Here is an 18,483-nt window from a genome sequence, read left to right as displayed (position 1 = left end):
CCACAATGCTCTTTTGACTCAGTTGAGGAAAGCTCTGAAGAACTTGGGCCAGCTCAACTTCCAATGTATTACGATTAGATTGATAATGATTGCACTTCTTCTATTACAAGTATATACATCACTCTCCAAAATCCCACTATGTACAAAAATCTTGTGTCTTCTACCTGCCCTCCAACTGCCAAACTTCTGTGGGATTATCAATCCACCATGTTTTGTGAGTGCTCAGTAGTAGCATGTTAGAAAGCAGTGGATCATATCAATAGGTATCAGGAATATCCCTGATGATTCCAAGGTCTGCCTACTTAATTTTTTATAGTGAAGCTAGAGATGAATTTAAAATGAAATTCTCTCTGACAAAATGCATATAATGGGAATCCAATGCATTGCCTTCCATATCCAACTGGCTCATAGACGTAGGTATCAATTTAGATATAGTCTATTTAGAAAAACCTTATTATGCCACAACAGGAAACAAGGTACAATTCACATCTGGAAAAAGGTTTCTCAAGAAAAACAGTAGAGAAAAGAGTTTGCAACAAAGAGCTGGTGTTAGCCATATTAGCACTAATGGCTGTTTTTATTTGTACTAACTGTAACACTGAATATGTTAATCGTGTCTTGAACATACCTGCACTCTTAGTATGTTTTGTTGCCTGAACAGAATCAGCCTTGAAGCTGCTTAAACCTTGCATCTGTTTCTGTCTGATTAATTCTTTTAAATCACTATCATTATGTTAGTTTTTGTTTTTCTTCGGTTACACTAAAGTGTTTGAAAATAAACAAAATATTGGATACTTTTCTAAATGGGAATAAAATGGAAATTATAAGGATTCTAAAAACAACTTTATGGACTTTGTGGTTTCATTATAAAAAGAAGGAGATGCAGTTCATGAAGCGCTGAATTTCTGCTGACTTTACTCTGACAGGAGTGCTGTGCTCCCTTTTTTTGATGTTTGTAACCTCTCTATTGCAGGAACATCACATTCAAACATTTCCTCATTGTTGTGTTGCAATTGTATTTATTGAAATTTCTCCTTTTCACTTAAAAAGAAATTAACAAATATTTCTGACTAAAGCTCATCGTTAAATTTGAGAGAAGCGAGTGGTAGATTCAACAGAGCATTCAAATATGTTTTTGCAATGTGGGTGTTCATTTTCCTGGGAACCATCTTAATACTGCTGTGAGAATGAAGAGGGGAATGGCTAAAGCCTTCCCAGTGAATAAGGAAGGGTCTGTGCAAATGCTAGCTCTGAACAGATGTAGTCAATTCTGGGCAAAGAGATATGAATCCATGTCCATCTTTCATCTTTCTGTGAAATATGCACTCACCTACATCCTACCCATGCAGCAGCTTATGTGCACAACAGTTCTCCACCTTCTTTGAACTGAGTACAAACATCACACTAAATTCATAACACAATCTCTTAGCACCAGCAAATGATTATAAACATTAATTATGCCCTTTCTAGTTTTAGAAATCATCTCCATCATCTGTACTAAAGCTACTTCTTCTGCTGCTCTCTTTTGATGCAGCAGGCGATATTGAAGACAAGAGTGGATCTGTTCCAAATGGTGATATTGTGTCATCCAGTAAGATTTCCTCTAACCTTTGTTCTTCTTTTGAAGCAGCGCTAAAAGACAAATCGGTGAAATGCGAGAGAGGATCAGAAAAGGCTGTTGATCCATCACAAAGGTCAGCACTTGGTCCATGTACCAGAACCAGTTGCTGAGAATAGTCTATGGAATTCTCCTCTGGATATGTCTGTTGCTTGATGACCTGGGCAGCTACATCCACAGCACTGAGTGAAGACATGAGTGGTAGCCCATGTGCACGAGCCTGTATTTCTAGTTCCTATGGTTTCAAACAAAAGAGATTTAAATAATGATTTTGGAAGGGAACTTGATTTCTTTAGAACCACTGAAGGTAAGAAATATACATACATATTGTACATGCACATGCACTGTAATTTTTAATTCAGTTGTGGCAATATGTTTCGAAATACAATATATGGACAATCCATGATAAATAGCAATAAACAACATGGGCTGGTTTTCTTTTTAATTCTCAGCCTGTAGTTAAGTGGATGCCCTATGGGAATATAGGAGATATGACAGCCCCCACAATACCATTACCTACAGTACTGAACCACTTAAAGGTGATGGAAAAATGCTGCAGACATTTCTACTTATTAATTATCCACAAAAATTCAAGGCTGCTATCTGGAGAGATAGCAGGTACCTTACCTGATGATATATTTCTTTAAATCTTGCATTTCAAGCTATGGAGACCCAGATTCTGATACTTTATGTCACATGAGTAGATGATGTGTGACTTAATATAACATGGCACAATGTACCCCAAGGCAATGCAATGCCGTGGAAATTTTACAAAGAGGAAAAGAAAATATGGAGGAGGATTTAGTGTTCAATATTGTTTTAGGGAAACAAATGAATTTTTTTGCTGTAGTTATAATGTAGATATACTACATAAGAAGGCAACATTTCTTCAAAATATTGTATTAGTTCTCTATAGATATGTTACCTTGCATAAGGCCTAATTATCAAAGGATTTTTCTAGAAATCTAAAGAACTTGCATAGCAATAAATACGGACTCATAAAATTATGTAAAATTGTACCATTCCTGAAATGGCCAATCCACTTTTAATAAATGGCATTTAGAAGAAAAATGATATAGATGAATTAAATTTGATGGATAAGTAGTGAGAAATCTTTGTAGTTCATAGTGACATTCTTATACAAACCTGAATTCGAAGTAGAAGTCTTCTGTTAGTCTGCTCTAATTTCTTCTGTCTGTGTTCTAATTCTCTAGCTCTCTGTTGTTCTTTTTGTAGCCACTTGATGTACTCCACTGATGCTTTTAAAATAGTTCCTTTGTTCCAGCGCATATCACTGCAGAATGTAGAGATAACCTTTTCACAATTGTGCATGTCAGCAGAATTCATAAGAACTTACAAAATCTTTTACATTAATATGAAATAATGATTTACATGACTATTATTCACTCTTAGATATTATTGCTTCTGAATGGAAATTTTAATAGAATAGTTAAGAAGCCCTTATATAGTAAAATTAATCCCAGAATGAAAATAAGTGTCAAAAGAAAGTAATAAAGTGACTTTTTGTGGGAAAGCTAAAATGCAATATCATGATTCTACCATTACAGTTTTTATATTTTTAGTGAAAATTGCTTTTATTATTAACTCTAAGATTAAAATCTCTGTGCAGTATTTCTGCATTAATGAACTAGGAAATATACATTACTGAGGACTTAAGCCTAAATTTTTAAAGATCATTTCAAATATACTACTCCTTTTACCTGACTTTCTAATGAGGTAGCTTTTATGCTTGTCAGGAAAAAAGTGGCCTGGGCTGAATGTTCGTCCTCACTGATGGTGAAGCAGACAATTTATAGTTTAGCAATCACAATCAAACCCTTTGACCACACTTGAGACAATATATAGCTGGTTAAGCAGCACAAATAAAAATATATCCCAAATACTTCTTCTCCAAGGATCAGACTGACTGTGGCACTGATCAAAGAAAGATCTTAAGCACATGCTTAATTGTAAGCACACAAGTAGTCCCATTAAAGTCAATGTGCTTAAAGTTAACAGTGCACTCAAGGAGTTTGTAGATCTGTGGCCTAAATAAAAATGGGTTTTATGAAGCATGCAGATTTTTTGATATAGTTCTAAATCTTATAATACAGGTATGGGTACAGACTGCATGACAGATACAGATTGCAAGATTTTAGCAAATCCACGTCACCACTTTCAGACAGAATGCCTGTAGGAGTCCATACAGAGGAAAGAACTCACATGGCCCCGGGTCCTGTATATGTAATAGCTGATTGTGACAGATATGATAATTTCCTGCAATATTCTGAACAAACCTTATTGAATTAAGTTTTAGGAGCTCATTGTATTAAATATGCAAACGATTACATATTATTGTGGGAGTGTATGTAATATTTCTAGTAGAGAAACATGGCTAATGTAAACCCTGGGAAGTATTACGAGCTTCCAAGGACTATTTGAAACAATGGACCAGATAAGTATGAACTTTTCAAGTGGGGTCTCCCACAATAATATACTAGGGGTGGTGTATACTAATATGCCTCTGGTTATGTAAGAACTCAGCGTTTTGAAGCATTCCCCAGCCCCTAAGGAGGGGACCTTTGTCCGCTGATCACCTATTACATGAGAACAAGATCAGAGGCCCAATTTGTATACAGGAGTGGCTCATACTCTTATGAGTGTGCTCATTCTGAGCCAAGGTGGTTATGAACTTGTAACCACAGAAAAACCCGTTGGTGGGGTTTGAAGGACTGTCTCCTACCAAAGCCCTTGCTGGAGTTGCAGTGAACTCTGATAAGTATGTGTGCAGGTTTCCTTATTTTTTAAATATATTTTCTCTATAACGTTTTCACCGTAAGAATAAATGGCTTGATTAGGAAAATGTGTGTAGTACCTTATAATTATGGGGAATTACAATGATTAAAGCCTATGAGGAGAAAAGCAAAGCAGGCCTGCTCAGGCAGTCTGACTTGCTGGGGAATTCACAGAGCAGGCAAGGAACTGTGCCACCTGGAAATACCCTGGCCAGGAAAGAGTGAGACGCATGTCTCTTCCCAAGAGGCATGTCTCTTCTGGGGAGTCACAAGCCTGAGAGTGGGTGCCTTTGGTGGACCAGAGAGGGGCAGTACTAGTGCTGTTGCCATGAACTGTGACACTGATTGGATATAGTCAATTGGGATCTGAAGGTGGGGTAAGAGGTAACCCATATAGGCTGCTTTGCAGGATCAGGGCCATTAATGTATACTCGTATATGCTCTGTAAATGGTGAAAATTAAATATAAATTTTAAAACAAATCAATAATCAGTAGGCACCAAAAGAGCACAGAATGAGACTTTTCAACTATTTCAGAGACATCCTTGGAAAACTGTACTCACACACTAAACCTCTAGTGACTAAAATATCATTTATATTTTCTCTATTTTCAAGGAAAAGAGTGAGTGACTAGATCTTGTGCCTGATTTGGTAAATTTTCATGGCAATTTTGCAACGTGATACCGAAATAAGAATACTTATAGCATATTCTTCAGAGAAATACATCCAAAATGGGTTTTGCCAATCATCCAATCCACATAAGGTAAGCCTATCCTATCAAGGAACCAGAACAATACCATGAGAATTATGTGACCACTCACAACCAACTGGCTCAGCTTGAAAATAAATAATATAATGCTGCAAAATTAGGTGCCAAGATACTTCAATGTTCAGCAAATTAGAAATGATTAAGATAGAGTCATCCTCACAGTGGAAAAATAATTCATACAAAACTCAATTCTTTTTTGCAACAGTTTAACACAAGTGTTGTTATTCAGAAACAGGCAAATGTTGACAAAAATGTTTTTTCAATGTATATACCTCCTAGACATTAGAATAAACCGTGTGTTATAGACTGTATTTTGAACCCACTAATCAACAACAGGGAAATCTTTTTTTTTCTTCAGAATAACGTTAGTAACCTTAATATCATGTTCTGAATATTATTTACATTTCCTAATTGTGCTGGCTGGACATTTCTACTGATATAATGGTGCTATTTTTATCTCTTTCTTTAAGTTAGATCTTCACTGAAAGTCTAATTGCTACATTCAGATTTACATTGGAAATAGTCAACTGCTACATGGCTCACAAGCATTAAGGCACAAATGCTAGATAGTTTATAAGGTGACGTTAACAAACTTGAGGGGCTTGCCCACCAATGTGAACTCTGATGAAAAGCTTGCAGCCCTTCTGATATCACTTTAGTAAAGAATTTTGAATCCTTGCTTTTAAGTCTGGAAGTTCTGGACTGAATGACATCAGTCACAATTTCTTAAGTGTGATATCCAATGAGCGTATTGTTCAATGCCTGATAGTAAGTACAAAATTCCTCCTAATTGGCAAATATATGGTGGGATGAATTACGAAATAAGAGCATTATAGTTAATCCTTCCAGTGCATGAAAGAGAGACAGAAGTTCCCTCATATATTAGGACTTATGCAGAGAGGGGAAAGGCATTCAACAGCAAAGGATTGGTTTGGGATCAGCTGGTGTACGACAGCGCCATCCATAGGCCCTTTGCTCCATCCATACTTATTTATTTCATCAGCAGAGGAGAGGTGATGAAAGAGCTTCTGTGCTGGCTCTACATCACAGAGGTTCCCCTTCCACTGGTGTGATTTTCCTAGGACAGCTATGACGATGTTAGCATCACCTTCTGCTGGCAGTGCAGCATAAGGCAGCCACTTCACAGCTTGCATAACAATTACCTGCAGTATGCCTAGCTCTAGTTAGTACTTGGACTTCACTTCCTTGAGAGCTGAGTTCCTCAACATTAAGAGGAAAAAATAATGGCATCTGAGAAATATTGTCACTTAAGAAAAAAATAAAACAACATCAGTATAATTTAGCAATTCCCGTAACAATTTGCTGGTCTTCAAAACTTCGAAATTTGAAGTTGAAATGCAGTTAAAGTTAAGTGAAAAGTGACTGAAAGTGGAATTGTGGAATTCCATGTTTATTGTCTCCCAGTGATTTCTGTATCAACCTCGCTCAGTTTACAGAGAGAATTGTGATTTTCTAGCTACCAGTGCTGCAAACTCATCTGAGAATCTGCAAAGTCAAGCAGTTGATGTTAATTGTTATTTATTTTATTGATTTTGTAAATAATATTTTAAAACAATATTTAAAAATGGCTACATTTTAAATAATTCAGAAACATCAAATTGTGCATATAACTAGCCTGTAGACCTTCAGACCTTACTTGTTATTCTTGTCCTCTTTCCCCATTCTTTTCTATTGCTTGTCATACTAATGTAATGTCTTAAATTAGGCCCAAATCTTGTAAACACTTACATATGTAACTCCAGACACAAGAGCAGGTTACTTAAGCTCAATAAGCGCTTGCAGGACTACGACCTTAGACTGTAAACTCTTCACTATAATGACTGTGTCCAGGGCCAGACCTAGACCTAATGGCACCCCACGTGAGGAGTGTCTTCAGTACTCCCCTTCCATTTATTAAACTTTTGAATACCTTATTTTTATTGCATATGTAATATATAGCCCATTTCACAATTTTGATGCACCATTTGCTGGCAAGGTTTACCCTGTCATATAAGACAATATATCTGCATGCAAGGATCTGTAAATCTGTATTTATTCATGCCATATATAAGCAAATAAAAAAATTGTTTCCTCTAAGTTTATAGAAACTTTTTAATTTTAAGAATAACTGAAATGTACTAACATCAAGAAATTGAACTGTGCACCAATATTGGGTGGACCAGTATTAAATAGTGTTACAGTAGGTGACAGCCTTAGAAGGTTAACCCTAATCTTTTAGTTCAAAAGGTCGCTTTTCTTGCCTTTGCCCACACAAACTGAAGCACAGCGTCAGAGAGATCCAAAGACTGGCCAATGGAATTTTCAAGCGATAAAATAGCAAGCAATGTCAATATCTTGTTGTCCATAATCGATGGAAAATATGTTTTAATGAGCCTGAGCTTTGAAAAGCTGTGCTCATCACATGTGGCTGAGACTGGCAGCATGAGCAGAATCGTCAAAGCTATCCACACAGTAGGAAAAGTATCCTTCAGCTCTGCATCATGAATGAACTGGAGAACTTGGAGCAGAGAATGCTTCCCATGTGGCAAAATGTAACAGATGTTGTCTAATTCAATGTATAGGTCTTTATCATTGACGTCCGAACATTCCCCATGTGTCAGCGTCCAGTGAAGGTCGGAACAATTATTCAAGAGTGTTTTCCTGTCCATCAACAGCTTACTAAGGTCATACAAAACCACCCAGGTCTTTTTGTGGTGCTTCATTTGTCCGAACCTTTCTTCGATGGACGCTCGAGTGGTGTCAACAAGTGAACAAAAAAACTCCTTCTTCCTAGCTTCCCATCAACTCATCTCTGCCCATATAGCCAAGCTGTCTCTTCTTCTGTGAATACAAGTTTTCTTGAAGACACATTCACCTCCTAAGTTTTCTGCCATTTCTTTGGCAGCAGTGATGGTATCTTCAAATCCATTCTCTCTGTTGGCCACAACAAAAGCAAGGCAGCGTCTCATCAAAGTAGTAGCATTCGCGATGTCCATCGACTGAGTTTGTAATACCTTGCTTACAATGTTTACTTAGAACAGAAGATCATGACAAACTACAATTAAGACCAGAAATTTGAAGTCAGTGTTCTAGTTTGCCAGGCTGTGCATCTCGTGTCAGATTCCGGGCTTGGTTTTACTCGACTGTGCCAATTCCATCAGGGCTTCGTAAACCTAGTCGCTTGGTACCTCACTGGCCTTATGTTGACAATACAACTCTCCCACCGAGTGTCACTTAGTGGCTTCACAGTCAGATTTGTAACATTGTCCATGAGGATTTTCTACCTAATAGTTGGTGCTGAAAACAGGAGTTATATCCTTTGCTGTAATCTGAAGATACTGAATCTAAAGAAGAAGATGACACTGCATCTGATACAACCAGGGTCAGGGAATGGCATCCAAAAGGCATGAAGAAAGCTCTTGGATTCAGCGCAATGGTCCTTGCCTGGACAACCCTGGTTCCTCCCTTCATTTTAGCGCCATTGTCATAGCCTTGGCTGCAGCAGTCCTGAAGCTTTATTTTACTCTCATTCAAAATGTTCATAAACAGTTCTGTTAGGCCTTTTCCAGTAGAGTCATCCACAGACTGGAAACAGATAAAGTGTTCTTTTACTTGGATACAGCCATCCTCATTGTCAATAAAACTTACTGTAAATGACACCTTTTCACTTTGACTAATGTCAGGAGTGCAGTCCATTATTATGGCATAGTACTTCGCTTTGCCAAGCCGCATCAAATATGTTATCAAGCACCTTCCTTGCTATAAGGTCAATCAATTCATTTTGAATTGTTTTTCTGCAGTAATGGTCCATAGCTTTTTTACAAACTACTTGACGTAGGTGCTCACGCATGACATTGTCATATTTCCAAGGAGCTCTACCAAACTGAGGAAATTACCATTATGTTAAGTGGACAACTTACCTGATGAGCCCCAGAAAGCCAAACTATTAGTAACTACTTCACTGGTCAAGTCTTAAAACACAAGTACACTTTCACAATTACACAATAAAACAAGGTTCCCAATAGGGCAGCTGGGCTTTCACTTCAGTTTGTTCTTATATCTCACTGACTGACTGGCAACACCCTGTCCCTTATATACCCATGAGGGCATGGCTGACATTCTAGGAGGTTTGAGGAAATGTAGTTCTCAGAAGGTTCCATGAGATTCTACAAAGATCCAGAACATTCTAGGAGGTTAGTGAAAAATGAATCCACATAAGGAATACCTGAAACATTTGCTTCACACATTCCAATTTTCCCTTTTGTCACTAACAATGAAAACCAGCACCCCAAGCCCGGCGCTTCCCAAGCCCAGCATCCCAGATGGTCACTTGGGTCACCTGCACCTTAATCCAGCCCTGACTGTGTCTTCCTATTTGTTAGTCCATCACAATGAAACCTCAGTACTGCCCATGGCGTCTGTGTGCTACTGTAACAATAACCTGAGCCCGGACTATTATATTATGTGTAAGGTTAAGATTTTGTCACTTTTATTTTTAGTAAAAGTTAGGCACAGGTTATGGGCAATAAAATTCACAGAAGCCCGTGAACTGACCCTGACTTTTACTAAAAATAATGGTGACAAACTAGGGCTGACAGGGGGATAAAAACCCGAGCCCTGTTGCTGGAGGGAAAGAGGGACAGGAGTCCAGCACCTGCCGCTGCTGCGGCTCACAGCACTGGGATAAGAAATATTCTTTCCATTTCTTCTTCACTGGAGATACCATGAGAGAGACAGTTATTATTTTGGCACTTCCAGGTTCCATCTGGAGCCTGGTTTAACCAATCAGAACTGGAACTTGGAAGTGCTGAGACACATGAAAAGGAAAATGGAAAAATACATATATTTAAATGCACTGGTTTTGAATTTTCAGCAAAATATCAATGTTTGGTTATGTTTTTTCCAGTTTTATTTTTAAATGATTTTACTTACCTGTTAATAGTTTTGCATTTTGAAAGTACCTATCACTTGGCTATCTAAGTACTTAAAATTAAACTAAAAAGACAAAATATTTTGTAATTTAATAGAGACACCATTCCCACTTCAAGTTTTCTCCCACTGATAAAGCAAATTCAAAACATCTATTCCATTAAACAACATAATCCATGCCCCTAATCCTAAAATTAAACTAAAAAGAAGAAAAGGAATTTTAATGCAGTCAGAAGTGAGCCCCCCCTGAAGTTCAACTGGATCAAAACAAGTTCAGCAAAGACACAAGAAAATAAAAGTGAGATACAAACACTTCTAAGAAGAAAAATCTGCCTTGTAAAGGTAGATCATAGAATAATAGAAATGTAGGGCTGGAAGGGACCTCCAAACGTGATCTAGTCCAGCCCTCTGCACTAACTCAGGGCAAAGTAAACCTAAACCATCCCTGAAGGTGTTTGTCTAACCTATTTTTAAACACCTCCAGTGATGAGGATTCCACAACCTGCCTTGGAAGCCTATTCCAGTGCTTAGCTAGCCTTATAGTTCGAAAGATTTTCCTAATGTCTAACCTAAATCTCCCTTGCTGCAGATTAAGCCCTTTTACTTCTTGTCCTACCTTCAGATGACATGAAGAACAATTGATCATAGTCCTCGTAATAACAGCCCTTAACATAGTTGAAGGCTGTTATCAGGCTCCCCCTCAGTCTTCTTTTCTCAAGACTAAAACATGCCCAGTTTTTTTAACTTTTCCTCACAGGGCAGGTTTGCTAAACCTTTCATCATTTTTGTTGCTGTCCTTTGGACTCTTTCCAATTTGTGCACATCTTTCCTACAGCATGGTGCCCAGAATGGACACAATACTCCAACTGACCCCTCACCGGTGCCGATTAGAGTGGGACAATTACTTCCCACGTCTTACATATGACACTCCTGTTAATACACCCCTGAATATTAGCCTCTTTTGCAACTGTATCACTCTGTTGGCTCATATTCAATTTGTGATCCACTGTAACCCTCAGATGCTTTTCAACAGTACTACCACCGAGCCTGTTATTCCCAATTTTGTAGCTATGCATCTGTTTTTTTTCCTTTCTAAGTGTAGTGTTTTGCACTTGTCTTTACTGAATTTCATCCTGTTGATTTCAGACCAGTCCTCCAATTTGTCAAGGTCGTTTTGAATTCTAAACCTGTCCTCCAAAATGCTAGCAATCCCACCCAGCTTGGTGTCCTCTACCAATTTTATAAGTATACAATCCACTCTGTTATCCAAGACATTAATGAAAACATTGACTAGTACCAGACCCAGAATAGACCCCTGCAGAACCCCACTAGACATGCCCTCCTCATAAAAGACTTCCGGACAACCTCTGTAAATATCCCTTTTGATCCTGATTTTGAATGTGATCTTCTCAAAGGAAGCCATCCAGGATAGGCATGCTAATCACTCTGCCTCACTTGCAGTGGCATTGTTCTTCCAGTGCTAAGGATGATTTGCTTCACTGTTATTAGTCCAACTATCATCCAAGCTTTTCCCCTTGCAATCAAGTCCCCAGTGTCAGAAACATCTTTTAAAATCAGTAAATATGGTGATAATATTGAATATATAATATTGAATTTGAGGAAAGTTACAGAGTGATAGTATAAAGCAATGTGTTTTAAAGAAAGAGGGCTGACTGGGAGAAGAGGAAGGTGGATGGTAGGCAGAACAAGAGCCTCAATAGAGGGTGTAGGGAGTTGGTGACGTATCATGCCAGGAAGCAGTAATTGATAGATGTGATGGGCTCAAGGCACAGGATAATTTGTGATTACAAATAAAGGGGACTTCATATACATTAATTCATTGAAGCATTTTAATCTGACCAGAAGTAGTAAAGTTAGATTATGGCCTATATTTATATACATAATATATTATAGTTGCTACATTTTCAAAAGTGATCGTGGATGCCTCAATTTTGGGATGCTCAACTAAGTTGGGACATTTTAAAGAGGCCTGATTTTCAGAAAGTACTGAGCACATGCCCTCTTCAAAGTGCCTCAACTTGGGAACTTAAAAATGGAGGCATCCAAATTCATTGGTCACTTTGTGACTGTCACGTAGTCTCACCAGTCAAGTACCGAAAGAAACAAAAATGTGACATGTTCATTATTTTTTCCCAAAAAACTGTAAAGCAACATCACCAAAATACCGGTGCATACTCTTTATGCTTCACTGAGTGACGTGAGTTCAAATCCATCATGTGCTTGTGGAAGCACCAGAACAGATTTAAGGCCAATGTATGTGTTTTAATAGGAGAGCAGTATAATGTATGCAATATCAAAACAAGACTTGAATCCAAACCAAAATATTCATCTCAAACACTCCTACATACTTTTGAAAACTATTGATTCATATCTGGAGTTTGCAGCTCTCGCCCATTTCTAATCACAGTTCAAGACTTGCTTCCATTAGCACTACATAGCTGCAAACCAACAGTGCCATCCACTGTTTCTCAGAGTAATCTTTCCTCACAATTCTTTATTTAAATGCTCTAAAGTACTGTCTGATATAACACTAAAATTAAAACCAACGTTACCAATGTGTCTATACAGGACATCTGATGTGAACAAAATCTTCTTTGGGGGCTTAGGGGTGGTCTTACTGTATCTGAATTGGTACACCCATCATTGTATTAATAGCATCAACAAAAACATGCCCATTTTACCCATTTTGGGTTGATGCCAGAGAACAAGCTGAGCTTGTGAAAATGTCATTCCCTAGAAAGGGCTGTGACTGTGTTGACTTTCTCACTGGTGATTTCACTCAAAGTGGCTTGTCATGCCACGCTTATACTTATGTAAGTCTCACACAGCTTTATATCATTATAAAAATCCTTAATTCAATAAAAAAAACTTTTTAGCCCTGAGGAAAAAAGGCTGAAGTGTCAACAGAAAATTTTATTCTGAGCATCACAAAGCCGCAACTGATGAACAAATGAAACCCACAATATTTGTATAACCAATTATATCCAAGTCACAATCATACTGGTGCATACTCTTTAGGCTTCACTGAGTGACATGAAAAATCCAAAGCTAAAAGTCTAGGCTTTAAATAACTTACTGAATTGTTCTTGCTAATCCTGCAACAGGCTTTACTATGGTGGGTCTTCCCTCCTCCCATTTTGTTTACTGCAGAGTTTTGAAAGTTTCTATGTTAAAAGAGTTACAGTCGACTCTTTTAATAGGCCAGGCTAATTGCAAAGACTTTCCAAACGCTAATCTTTAGATACTATCTATTAAACAGAACTGTTGACAGCACAAACTATTTTTTTACAAATAAATTAAAAGGGATGATGAAAATATACACATTAAGAGAATGCAGAGGGTTTAGCAGCATAAAATTTGAGTTACCATACATTTATTTATACATTGGTATAAAAATTATAGCCATTTTTGTATCAATTCAAAGTACCTGATTTTCCCTTGCCTTTCAGCTTCTTTTTTCAGTGAATGTCATTTTTATGAAAGGTGCCAAATCAACAGCCTTAGAGACTGGACTATTCTGTTTATCTAAAGAGCAGGCAGCAGCAGTGCACATGCTGCTTCATCCCATTAAAGGGACCAGTTCTAGGGATGAGAAGGTAGTTCATTCTCCATTATCATTCTATCCATGGCCTCTCTGGTGAGACTCCAAACAGGCATAGCAATTATTCCCAGATGTAATGGTGGTTTTTGTGGTTTGGAGACTTCTCTCTGAGGAAATGCAATGATAAGGCCACCAACTCTTATCATTACAGCCATCAGAGGTTAATGATTTTTGCTACCTATCTGACCAGCTGGGCTAGATTTGAACTAGTAACCTAGAAGTGAAAGTCTCTGTATCTCATTAGCCATTTTCATGGTTATCTTATTGCTCCTTCCCCTCTATATTTATACTATAGACATTATTATAGAAATGACTGTTGAACTCACGGATCATTAGATTTTGGAATAAGCGTGCCAAGCTCCTTGATTCGGTAATTAATATTATACCTTCTTCTTCTTTCAACTGTTTAAAAAAAAGAACAATTTACTATTTTCATTATGAAACATTCTTTGGAAAAGGCCTAATGAAACATTTTAATTAGTTAAAAACAGGCAGACCAATATAAGGACCAGTGCAATACATTCTGATTTACGATAGAATTAATCCTGAAATTAGCTTAGAAATAATAAGTTACTGAGTCAAATTCAAAACCTGTATAGATCAACATCTCTTTGCATACTTGTCTTAGGGTCTTAGTAATGTAGGTTTGCTTTGATTTTTAATGTAACTGACTTACCACTGTGGTCCAGGAGGAAGCAAATTCATATCCCTCCACCCACAGGGACAGCTCTCCCTCTAGGGGCATTACTTCAGGGCAGATGGAGTTAAGGTTGCCACCATTTACTATGGCTGGGGTTCCATAGAAGCCCCAGTATCACATGTACTAGGTGCCTGTGATTGTCCCCTCTCCACATCAGTTCTCCTGCCTGTAATGGCCATTTCTGGTCCTCATGGTAGCTGGTGCACATGCCTCCACTGTGGCCCCACAATCCTAGGAATGAATTGCTTATAAGGTCATACTTAACTTCTCATTTCCCAAATTCTTCCTATGTAGGACTCGAAACTGAGAGCCATAGATTTTTGCCTCTGACTTCAATAGGAACATTATGGGATCCCACAGTCCTTAATCAGTCAAAAACTCCCTTTATGGATTGTGACCAACAGCCCAGCCAACTCTTGTTTCCTGGTAAGTGCTTCAGCTTCTCCCTTTGTGTTCACCTGCTGCAGACTGATAGCCATGTGCATCACTGGGAGAGGACATCTCTGACCATGTCCCTCAATAGAGATGGAGTAAAGGCTGCATTCCAGAAAGTTTTTACCCTTCAGCACCTCTCCTTAGTTATGGCTATAAAACTTACCCATACAACAGCAATCTTAAACCAAGGTTTATCAGAAACAAAGAGAAGATGAAATGAAAACAAAACAAGGAGTTTGCTTAACATATCTAGATTTACACTACTCATACGATGAGCTAGATAAGACATTCTCAGTTTAGTTACAGAGGGGAAAAAAAAGAAAAATAAACAGCTTTGATCCCTTAAAAGCTCTCCCCTCTCTCTGACTACTCAGGTCCTTTCATCCTCATAGCATTGCTGTCCAGCAAGATATATGAAAGTCTCCCTCAATCAACAGTCTTGTCACCCTTTCTCCTTCTTCTTTCCCTCCATCCCCCTCCCACCAATCTAGGGAATCCACCCTTGCTTTCCAAACAACTTTCCTCCAGTTACCTACTCAATGATGGCATGTCTACCCAATGGGGTAATGTAATCTATAGGGGTATGATTTCTAAAGCACACTGTGTTGCACATTAGTTGGTCCATGGACACCCTAGTGGTGAGTACTAAAGTTACCCTAGTGCACTTTAATATACTATTGTTTCAAACAACACTACATTAAAGTGCACTAGCAGGGTCTATGTGGGCTAATTAATGAGCAATACCTTAGTGAGCTTTAGAAAAAACTCCCGAATAAAGCACTGTGTAGACAAGCCAACGGTACGGTTCTGGGGATGCCTGCCACCTTCTAAGAGATGAGACTCTGAAAATGCACCTGGCCGCTTAAGCCAAGTATCTGGGTCAAAGCATCAGGCAACTTACACTCCCTCACCCTATTAACTCTTTTGAAACAATAAGAAGACAGACATAAATAGGACGTCTAGTCTACTGGTTAATAATTTTACCCAGGAAAGGGTGTATTCTCCCTTTTATGTGTTGCCAATGAGAGTGTGCATTACTAGGGGAACCAGTTATATCATCAGCAAGTCTGTATTATAAGGACAAGGAGATAGAGCATTTTGTTCTAAAGTGAACATGTGGAATTTATTTTTGAGATAACTAAACAAAACACTGCATAAACACTATCAACCATTACACTTTCCATTATGGCACCTGCTAAGATGTGACTATTGATCTGGCATAGCATGAAACACCTAACAAGTTTCAACATTTATTTTAAAAACAAAAAGTTAAAAACCATAGGGACCCGTCCAAAATCTTACAGTTTCATATAGGTTAGAGTTGATTTCTTAGATCCAAACCTATCTCCATGATTTTGGTCCCAGAAATTTATGCAGCCTATTTTTCCACTTCCTTTTCAGATGTACTTGCAAAATTTTGATCATAACTACAAAATGTGAACTTTAATTGCGCCTGGTATCTGAATGCTAGTGTAGTTCAAATCCTCTTCAGACCATCTCTAAAAAATATGATCCTCATAAAAGAGCTTACTTTAAAGGGTTATTTTTTAAATCACACCAGCAAAACCTTTATATTCAATGACTTAATATGTACAAGCAAACAGATAGTAGAGTTAGTCTCCAGAGAGAGTTCGAGCTCTAAAGTGTATACACAGAACCAAAGCAATGTGAAACATGCCCCATGGCTGAATATTGTAGTCATGACATATAGCTAGGCTTCAACCCAGCCTCCAATATTGTGTACAATTAAATGCACCCTTCTCACCCACTGAGATGCCTAATTAGCTAATTTGCGTGTGGTGATTATGGTCTAGCAGTCGGAGGGAGCAAACTAAGCAAAGACAAGATTTGGCACCCCTAATGTATGCTTGAGCCTCTCTTTCCTCCTCATTAATCCAAACAACTCAGCAACACCTGGAGTTTCCTACCTGTGTCTTTTCCTCCTTCAGAAGGAACTCTTCATTTCTGACCAATCATCTGAAACAGGCAGTGGCTGCTGCAGGGCTTCAAAAAGGATGCCACAGCCGCCATCAGAAAGATTTCCAGGGTGTGTTTGTAACCAAAAGGCCCCATCCACAAACATCTGGGTGGAAACAAGGATACCTTCTGGAGGGGGAAGGCTAAGTGAGCACAAAATACTCTACAGCAAGTGAAGAGTAGCTTGCATGGGTGGGGTGGGTGATACTACACTTCCAGTACCACGCCAGGAAGTATCCTGCTTAAACTACATCAAAAGTTATTTGAGCAGATGGAGAGATAAGAACTCCTGATATCTAATCCTAGTCTGATGCTGACCACAGAATTGGGAAGTCATTGAATAGTTGGGCCTCAGTTTTATTTTCTGTAAAATGGGGATAATAATACATACATAATTCACAGAAGTAAGGGAAGCAGTATGGTCTAGTGGACAGTGTATCATACTGGGAGTTGGCAGACCATGTTTCTCATTCCAGCTTTGCCACCAGCTCACTGTGTGACCTTGGGCAAGTCACTTTATCTCTGTGTCCCCTCCCACCCTTTGCCCATCTTTATTTGGACTGTAGATTCTTTGAGGCCGGGACTATCTCTTGCTATTTATTTGTACAGCGCCTAGAAAAATGGACCCTCAGTCTTGGTTGCCACCTTTAATCACTACTATAATATAATTTATAAGTATATGCTGTAAGAATTAATTCATGAAAATATGTAAAGTATGTCAAAGGTTAAAAATGTTAAACAAGTGCATAGTATTATTTTATCACCTCAGGGAAGAAAGCAATGTATTTGTGGAGTTCTTTTGTGTCTTCCCTCCAGAAACAGATTCTTTCTGTTAGTCTTGGACAACAGCAGATAGCTGACAACTGGCACACTCCATTTCTGTTCTCTCTGTACACACCATATAATGATACAGAAGTAGAACATATACTCACTGAGGTTGTGGTTGTCCTTTTTTTGCCTCTCCTTTGCCATTGCTCGTTTATCTGCTTCTGACAGAAAGTAACATTTATTAAAATAGTCCTTGGGTCATAGTTCTACTACTTTCTCCCCGCTACAGGTCCTCTTTTCATTAAGACAAAGTTTTTAGGCAACAACTTTAGCATTTTTATCAATTGCCACATTACTAAAGAAGACTGTGCATTTGACCAGTACTGCATTTTCCAGTGCATCTGACAGGTTTCTTAAGACTTTATTGAACATGCATTTTAATTTAAAAAATTAGAAGTGCTAAGAAAGAACATTACATTTAGTACTTTTTTCTCCAATTTGCTGTACTTTACAGTGGGAGGAACCCCCACCCCCAACCTTTACAATAAACTAATGTGAATCTGGATTTGTATATCCTATAATGCAAGAGTTAATCAGATTTCTAAGATATTCATATTGAACAAACTCACTGTTTCTTTTGAGTGACACTAATAAACTGTACATGGTTGTTAGCATTCTTTGGATTAACTGAATATAACTTTTAAAGTTCTTAATCCATTGATATAGATTCTCCTTGAATAGACTTATTGTAAGCTTTTAAAAGAGCCATTTGTTCAATCCTGGAACAAATTTAATGGGCGATAATTTATTTATGCTATTGATTAGGAGCCAAAATGTGGAAGAATCCTCTATGTTTCCTAAAATAATTAGG

At 38.1% G+C, this 18,483-nt stretch overlaps 1 protein-coding gene across 2 annotated transcripts in view; it reads right to left on the bottom strand.

Moving 5' to 3' along the window:
• Positions 1-1,088: 1,088 nt before the first annotated feature.
• Positions 1,089-18,483, bottom strand: part of TFEC (transcription factor EC) — a 131,239-nt gene continuing 113,844 nt past the window's right edge. For both annotated transcript variants that reach the window (XM_044978985.1, XM_044978979.1), the window contains exons 5-8: positions 17,777-17,833; positions 14,059-14,134; positions 2,765-2,912; positions 1,089-1,853 (exon numbers count right to left, since the gene is read on the bottom strand). In XM_044978985.1, the coding sequence (XP_044834920.1) occupies positions 1,473-1,853; positions 2,765-2,912; positions 14,059-14,134; positions 17,777-17,833 (662 nt within the window). In that variant the 3' untranslated portion in view covers positions 1,089-1,472. The remainder of the gene's footprint in view (positions 1,854-2,764; positions 2,913-14,058; positions 14,135-17,776; positions 17,834-18,483) is intronic.

Source organism: Mauremys mutica, chromosome 1 (genome assembly GCF_020497125.1).
Source record: "Mauremys mutica isolate MM-2020 ecotype Southern chromosome 1, ASM2049712v1, whole genome shotgun sequence".
NCBI classification, from domain to species: Eukaryota; Metazoa; Chordata; order Testudines; family Geoemydidae; genus Mauremys; species Mauremys mutica.
Note: the sequence above shows the minus strand (reverse complement) of the source record. Positions and strands in the feature narration are given on the sequence as shown.